Source organism: Phyllosticta citriasiana (genome assembly GCF_038021145.1).
Source record: "Phyllosticta citriasiana strain CBS 120426 chromosome Unknown IWZ02scaffold_19, whole genome shotgun sequence".
NCBI lineage: Eukaryota > Fungi > Ascomycota > Dothideomycetes > Botryosphaeriales > Phyllostictaceae > Phyllosticta > Phyllosticta citriasiana.
The window spans coordinates 408,201-416,721 of record NW_027117296.1 but is presented as its reverse complement, the minus strand read 5'-3'; the positions used below and the strand labels follow the sequence as shown (position 1 = coordinate 416,721).

Here is an 8,521-nt window from a genome sequence, read left to right as displayed (position 1 = left end):
AGGTTAACGGGAGTAAAGCCGGACATAGTAAAGAGACTAGTAGTAAGTATTAGTAATCTAGGCAAGTCTCCCTTATATAAGAAGGTTAGGAAGCACTTACTTTAGTGTTACGAGTAGAGTTAAAGAAGGATAGAGGATTAAGGCCGTAGGTAAGGTTTTTATGCCTCTATATAGATACTAGCAGCGTAGCGCACTAAGGAAACAACCTTAGGAGCACCTCCCATAAGTGAACTAAGGGCCTATAGACTAAGTTTAGCTTCATTAAAGCCCTAGGCCATAGTAATTAACGCGCGTAACTAATTAGTTACATCGTACGGCTAACTTAATAAATACCGTTACTTAGCCTTCTAACCTAGGGGGGTGATATTATATGTTAGAGGCCTAAGAATAAGTCTAGACTGTTCTAGACTCTTCTAGACCTCTTCTATTACTAAGAACTTATTCCTACGGGTTCTTTTAGATTCTAGCCCTTATTCTAGATTGTCTCATTACTAAGGCCTAGAATCTTCTAGTCTAGATTGATTAGAAATCGTCTTCTATTAATAGAAGAACCTATTACTAATTACCTAGAGATAGAACTCTCTAGAATCTATAGGTTCTTCTATATAAACACCCTTAGGTAGCCTGCTAGTTAGTCCTTTAAGGAAGTTCTCTTATAGTAAAGAATCTACTACATTCTCTACTATAAACCATCTACCATACGGTATATAATAAAGATATTACTTATCTTTATAGAATACCGCTAACATTATAGCCTAACCCTTCAGCTATAAGCATGATAGCCTACTATAGTGTTAAAGCTCTTATATAATAACCGCGCGCCATAGCATTAAGCTATAAAGGCGCGCTATACTAGTAAGCTACCTCACTAAGCCGTATTACTAAGCTATAGCTATGAGCTACCTCCACCCTTATAGGTAAGCTAACCTATAATCTCTAGCCTACGTAGCCCTATAGTAATAACACCCACCGTAAGCCCTTATATAGCGCGTATTAACTAGCTTATAGGACTCTAAGTACATATTTAATAACTAAGTCCTATAAGCCCTAGTAGCTAAATAAGTAGTTAAGTCTTAAGAGGCATCTTAGCTTGAATAATACCTGCTTATACGGATAATAGACCATATCTTAACTCCTATTCCCTTATGCTACCTTCCTCTCTCTTTCCTTTTACTTCTTAGAGTACGCAGGCTAGAAGAACTACTAGAAGGGATATAAATAAGCGGTCGTACGGAACGGTAGCTAGCTATCTTTATTTTCTCATAATTACCTTCTTAAGTGGACTATTAGCCCTTCTTAACCTCTTATCTCTTACCTCCTTACCTTATCATCTTATTATAATTATCTCATACGGACTACTTACGACTTATTCTCTAAAGTGTTACCATCTACCTATTAGGAAGCCTAGCTCGTGACACCTAGGCGCTTACATATAAGCTATAAGGCTAATAATAAAGTAGATAACTCTATAGGCTTAAATGAAGAAACCCTATTACTATGCGATAATGCTTAGGGCTATAATAACACTAATTACTGGCTAGAACACGCCTAATAGTATAACTATACCCTTAGACCGGATAACATAATAACCTAATAGGTAATACTACCGCCTAACTCCATGCCACTTAGTACCCCTAAGACGGCTACTTACTAACGGTCTAAGGATAGCCCTTTTAGAGGGGGGGATAGTATAATACTATAACTAAGGCGGGGCCTAGGGAACTCTAACTAGGACCCGAAGGGGGCCGTACTAGGACCTAAAGAGGGCCGTACGTATTAGTAAGGATATATAAACGCCCTAAGAGACGAAACCTTATAAACTAAGGTTTCGTCTAATATCTACACTGAATATATTATTATTATTCACACTCGATTCGACTCCCTACGGTGCTAAATCTCATAGAATAATAGACTAGGGATAGCCCTTTTTAAAGGGGAGGGGGGGGGGGGGGGGTAGTATAATACTAACACCTACAGACCCTACTAGAGATTAGGGATTAAGGTAGGGCCTAGCGGCTACTAACTAGGACCCGAATAGGGCTATACGTATAAGTAAGGATACATAAAAAGCCCTCTATAGATGAAACCTTATAAACTAAGGTTTCGTCTAATATCTACTCCGAATACATTATTATTACTACTTAATTTAACCCCCTACGATGCTAAATCTTATACCCTATTAGGTATTATATACTATAATGCCTATGCCTATACCTTATCTATTTAGGATAGAGGAGGCGTCTAAGTATAGTATAACTGCCTAGGAGGTATGTTAGATGCGCGTAGTATGCACCTTTACCTCCTAGTCTTTTAGGAGAGAGCTAATCCTGACTTCGTACGTAGTTGCTATTTTCTATGGCGGGAATTGCCCATGTCTGATTTTACCTTCTGAGCCCGTTAGTGGAAATGATTAATTGATTAATTAATTGATTAATTGATTGATTCATGAATTGATTGTTTTACGTCCTGCTGGAACCAGTTAGCTATCCAGGACGTAGCTATCTTCAGGGGATCGTGCAACAAGGAAAGTTTTCCGGTGCTATGTCGGAGCAGGGGTGTCAAGGTGGGACGGTCCTTCCATAGTTCTCTTCAGGCGAGGGGGGGGCTGAGGGCCAGTGAAAACGGATAGCGCGAGAAAAACTAAGTTATGGAGTCAACTAGCGAGTTGGATGTACCATAACTACTGGTTTATATACTAATCAAGATATCGCTCTGAACGAGAGCATACTCCGTCATATGGCGGACCTCCATCTGCTGGCGGCGGAGGCTCCTGAAGTTGCTCTTGACACTGGATGGTCCGCACCCTCCAGCTACGTCGGCCCCGATCTGAAGCCAATCACGATCCAAAACGACAATGAGAACACTGCTCCATATTTGGAGTTGCGGACATTTATAGCTTCAAATTCGGCATTCGTGTTGGCGAATCCAACGCGCTTGACAAGGCCTCATGAACCGCTCCTCCCAAGGCTTTGGTGAGGCCGTCTGCGGGCATCTCTTTGGTTGGACACCAATCACACACATAGTGCCGCGTTGATGACCCTCATGGAGCCATTAGTTGTGCACATCGACGTCGCGGAGAGAGGTTTTGAGCTTGACGAGGTCTTTTGTAACGACACGCAGCATTTTCTGGCTGTCGCAGCAAAATGTCGAGCGGCTTGCCGAGCAAACGAGCAAGCGACCACACAAAGTCAAGTCCATTGCAACGGACAACTGCTGCGAAAACAGTCTTGCTGCAAGCAAGGACTACTGGGTGCCTCTGCTCCATCAATTTTCTATGGTTGCTGCCTTTACCGAACGACTATATCAATTGAAATGGCTATTCATTGCCACCGAGCTGCACGCGTACACCACCATGCGCCAAGTCGTCCTGTCCTTTGAAGGCATTATCAAAGTCTTTTTCTAGACAAACGAATGGCCAAAAAGGACAGTAGCCTCCTTCGTCATTCTTTCCCGCCGCGGTGTTCTTATGTTGAAAACATGTCGCGACGTCGGCGGATTGCTGTCGCTCACCAATCCGAGCGAGCTCGAAGGCGTGCACTATCCGTTCACGCGGTGGAGTTTTACGGACATGGCCTGCCTCATTAACCACGCGTCAACGACGGCAATTCGCCAACAGGAACATTGCCCTCCCTGTAGGACCATACCACCGGGTTTCCGCTCGTGTTCTATGCTGGCCGGCGCCACGAACGTGCCCTGCGTTAATTGTATATACTACCGGCGCAACTGCAACAGCTGGAGCTTCACGTCAGAAGGTGGTTCCACCGAGCGTTTGGTCTGAAATGACAGTGCAAAAGTGGCTGGAGAAGATGACGAATGATGCTTGCCTTCTGTAGGGTGCTTTCTCCACATGCTGGTGTATATGGACTTACTCTCTTGGCATTGAGTGCACTGGGGCTGATTCAGGAGGCTCTGAAGGTCTCTAGAAGTCTCTTCTCCTGCAACAGTTCTGGAAGTCCGCTGAGGCATGTTGGACGAGCGTACTAAATCAGAACCAGTAGTCGAGATGCTGGATTCTCGTCCCACAGACCGTCTGGATGACCTTAAGCCTTGTGAGGAGTAAAAGTCTCGCCTTTTTCCCTTTGGAAGCAACCTAGGTGAAGGTCCCCTTTGAGTGGTTCGCCTGACCAGGATGGGGACATCCGTATGGATTCTGATTATAAGGATCACAAAACTTTGGCCTGTCAGTCCACTGATGCACGTGCCGAACAAGAGGTATTTAGTGATGGACTTCAGGAGCTTCAACGATTCTATACAACGAGCTTATCAAGCTCGTTTGCAGGAGTTGTGTAAGCAGCCGTTGGAGTAAATGGTTGAGTAGGCAAGACAATGTTGCCGCCGTCACCGGTAGCCCAGACCAGAACGCCCTGCCGGTGAGCTTCGCCATCAACGACACCTTCAAACGGTTATCACTTGCAATGAACCGGAAATACAGTCGATCGTTGGGAACGTCTCCATACAAAGCAAGATTTCGCAGGAGAATGCCAATTTTTCAGCGACTTCCACCAGGAGAAGGCAGAGACAACGCGCGCATTGAGATGTTGTTTGAGGACAGGGAACCAAATAGAGAGCTTGGTGCAGAGGCACCACGAATATTTGGATTTCAGGGTACGGATGGAATACTCCCCCGTTCGCTGAGGATGACCGGACCAAACAAATGTCTTGGGCACGCTCGAAATGCCTGGAGTTGGGCAGATATATCCTGAAAATGTTGGTTGGTAACATCGACGCCGACAAACAAGCCTCGCCTCACGCGACCGTTAACCTTCGCATTCTTGAGACGAGGGTCTACCAGCAGCGGCAGTGGCCGAGGGAACGCGAGCAAGAGGCGCAGGCCGGTTAACGACGACGTCGGCAGAAGGAGGCTGCCAGGGTACGGTACGGCCCCTGAAGCGATATTGACCTGGAAGGCTGGAACGTACGCAGCGTCCATAACTGTAAGAGTAGACTAAACCTCTTTCCCTGTACGGTTCGCAGGCGGAGTTTGCAAGTCCCGTAAGCCACGATACGATACAGAACGAGGAGTCACCGAAGTCGAAGTATTGTTACGACAGATGAGTTGGCGTAAACTCGGCTCGGGTGTAGTAGTTGACGATATGGATGTCTGAGCCGGTATAAAGCCTAATCCAGTATCTAGGCCTTTCTGGGAGTCAGAACAGACAAGCAGATTTGCGTGGCTTTGTGGTGTGGGAGTAGCTTGGTCAGCAAGGGCAACGAATGCAGCTGGACCATCTTCGCTGTCGTGGCTGTTGACACCCAGATAGATGGATTGGGGCTGTCGATCGATTATATCTGCCTGTCTCCACTTGAACGGGATGGGATCTATTGCGATGGGTGAGAGGGGTGCTGGATTGATTACTTAGTTTGATGGAGGCGAAGAGTGAAAAGTAAAAAAGTGTAAACGCATTCCTCTAGTAGACGGGTTGCGTGTTTGTCGAGGAATGACTGACACTAAATCTCACTCAGTAAAGTAAGGGGAAAGCAAGCTAGCCAGCCGTCGGCGGCGACCACGGCTCGTCCGAAAGACAGACAGCGCGCAGACGGGGCAAATACACGTCTTTTGATTCATTATCAGTACAGCAGATATGACGCGTAAGATAGAAGCCGAGCAGTACAACACATTCCAAAACCTCATCCTGACATGTCTTTCTACGGCCGGCCTAACCCACCCATCCCAGACTACCGCCGATACCAGTTCTCACTCACATAGTCCTTCCGCGGGCCCTTGACGTCGTATCGCACGCCAAACGCATCGAGATGGACGCCACGGAAGCGAAACTCGACGCGGCTGGTGTAGAAGTCGTCTTCGCAGGGATGCGCGCCGCGGGCAACCCAGCCTGTTCTTTCCTCTGCCGCATCCGTCTCAAACTGCATCTCAAAGAAGAGATAGTCAGCCGCCTTATTGTTGGTCGGCTTTACAAACCACACACTGACTCTATCCTTCTTGCGGTCGTAGCGATACACGTAGCGGCGCGTAGCATGCAGGCGCTGGCCCGTCTCGAGCACGATCGTCACGTCCTCGACGTACAGGTACTCGGCGGCAAAGACAACGTCAGTGGGATAGCGCGGCAGAAACGACGCCGTGCCTTCAAAGGTGCCCGACGGGAAGCCTGCGAGTTTGGAGTCCAGCACGCGCGTCAGGCGCCATCGGCCCTGCAGCCCGCGGAACGCCGCCCACGCGACGTAGCGGGCGTCGTGCTCGACGGCGCGCGCGATGCGATGCGAGTCGGCCATGACTTTGGCGGCTTCGGCGGCGTCGGTGCCAGGGGGCGCGTAGCGGGCGGGAAAGACGGGGCCAGAGCGGCCGTCGAAGCCCGTGTCGTTGCGGGTGATGTCGAGCTTGCGGGCGAATTCTTCCATCAGCCCGACAAAGTCGCCTTGCCAGAATTGCGGGACGTTGGTCGTGTTTTGGATGATGGCGGCGCGGAGGGCGCGCATGTCGGCGAGTTCGGCGGCAGAAGTTTCGTCGAGGGTGTCGTTGGGGCTTTGGTCCTCTGTAATCCATTTGCGGCCGAGCAGGTATGCTTGCATTTCCATGACGCCCCAGAAGACGCCTTGGTAGAAACTGATCAGGCCGAGCGAGGGAACGGCGTTGTGGAGCGCGCAGCGGCTGTTGAGCAGCAGTGGCAGCCGGTTGCATTGCTCGTCGCACTCCATCTTTTCGCGGACGTCCTTGGGGAGCCAGGAGAAGGATCCGTTGGGCGAAAAGCCCGACGCGTGGACGATGCCCGCGACGTTTTCAATCATCACGTCCTGCGCCTGTGAGTAGATTTCTCGAGATGGGATTGTGTAGCTAACCTCTGTCCCCGTGACTTTCATCCCATAGGTCTTGCCGCCATCGGCCTTTTCTTGCACTTCGACGCTCCTCGCTCTGCCACGGACAGGAATGATCAGTCCCGACCGCACAAACTCGGCGTAGTTGTCACTTATTCCTACGTAGGGCGAGTCATCAAAGTCGGACTCGGAGAACGTCATCGCTTCCGATCCAAGTTCGGCCTGATTCCCACCCAGAAGCGCCTGGAGCCATTTGTGCTTGTTTGCGGCCGAGGTCTGGCTGTCCAGACCGGTGTTGGGAGATACGGGACCAGGCGGTCGTTTGGACAGGTTGAACATGCGCATGTCGGACGGAGCAAAGGTAGGGGCGGGGTCGTAGTCGGCGCCCTCTTGTGGCGGTTGGGGGAGATAGCAAGGGAGAATATACAATTGCCGTGGCATGATGTGATAGACTTTGAATTCGCTGAAATCCTTGCCGGGGAAGGATGGGGAGCTTTGACAGTTGGATATCTGGAGGGCGGTGTTGGCTGCTGTTTCGCATCCTGATATGCTGCCTCCTATCACGACGATCGAGTTGCCCGTGGAGCCCGAGTGCTCGCTGATCATATCATTCAAATCACGAAAGGTTGAGCTGTGCTTGATAGGGAGAGAAGTGCCGTCAGGAACTGCAAAGTTGTGTTTCTTGGGATCGTGCATGAATCCAGTTGCGGCAATGAGATGGTCAAACTCTTCCTCGAACTCGTCTGTGGATTCCTCAGATGGACAGCTTCCTCCAGAACCTGGGCTTCCCGACGACGGAGTGCTGTTGGACTGATGGGACCGCTCCCACTTGACCCTCCACCTATCGCGTCCCCCGCTCTGGACCAATTCCGTGCTCTTGACAGACGCATTGAGCCGTATCACACCGGGCGGAATATACCTGTCCGCATACGCCTGCAAGTATTTCCCCACGCGCCAGAGCTGCGGAAACACGGGCAACTCGGCGTCATCGTCGTCTGCGTCGGGGAAAACAGAGCTCCACGCAAGATCCGAGAAGCACACGTTGAAGCGACTGATATTGGTGGGCATATGCGAGTCGGCCTTGCCGCCGGGCTGTCCCTTGTCCATGGCCCACATGCCGCCGACGCGGCCATTACGCTCCAGCACCGTGACGCGAAAGGCATTGTTCGGGAACGCGTGCAGCAGCGTCTTTGCGGCGACAAGACCAGATGGGCCGGCTCCGATGATGGCGACGGTCTTCATGACGGCGGAGATGGACGGCGTCGTCGAGGAAGGGCGAAGATGGGTTGGTTACGCGATCGATGGCGGCAGTGAGCGAGGCATGCTGACGTGATGGATGCAGCGTGTCGTGCCGAGTCGGGGCAACGTATCGGAGAGTTTGAGAAGACGGGTCGGACGAGATGGGGATTGGGATTGTGTCGTTATCTTGGATGAGCATGTCGAAGATTTGGTTGGTGTTGACTATTGGCCGAGGGTGGGGCTGTCCTGTTGCCAGGGTCCAGCCGTGTCAAAAGCCGATCCCCCGCTGTCAACAAAGACGACGTCACTGATCTGTCTACCACCATTCTCCCATCTTGGTGCCTTTTGGGATGATGTTTCTTGATTATCAACAGAGAATTGATACCACTTGTTTCTACATCTCCCGCTTGGTCGCGTAGCCATTCTCACTGCTTGTAGTTGGTTGCCGCCCGCGTCTATGACCCAACACACTTGTCTGATACATTATCAACCGAAGCAGCTTTGATTCCAG

At 50.0% G+C, this 8,521-nt stretch overlaps 1 protein-coding gene across 1 annotated transcript; it reads right to left on the bottom strand.

The window, feature by feature from the left end:
- Positions 1-5,345: 5,345 nt before the first annotated feature.
- Positions 5,346-8,010, bottom strand: IWZ02DRAFT_510639 (uncharacterized protein; the record flags this gene model as incomplete). Its single annotated transcript, XM_066770511.1, has 3 exons — positions 5,346-6,750; positions 6,796-7,537; positions 7,601-8,010. Coding segments are annotated over 3 exons (2,226 nt in total), but the record flags the coding sequence as incomplete, so codon positions are not given.
- Positions 8,011-8,521: the final 511 nt, after the last annotated feature.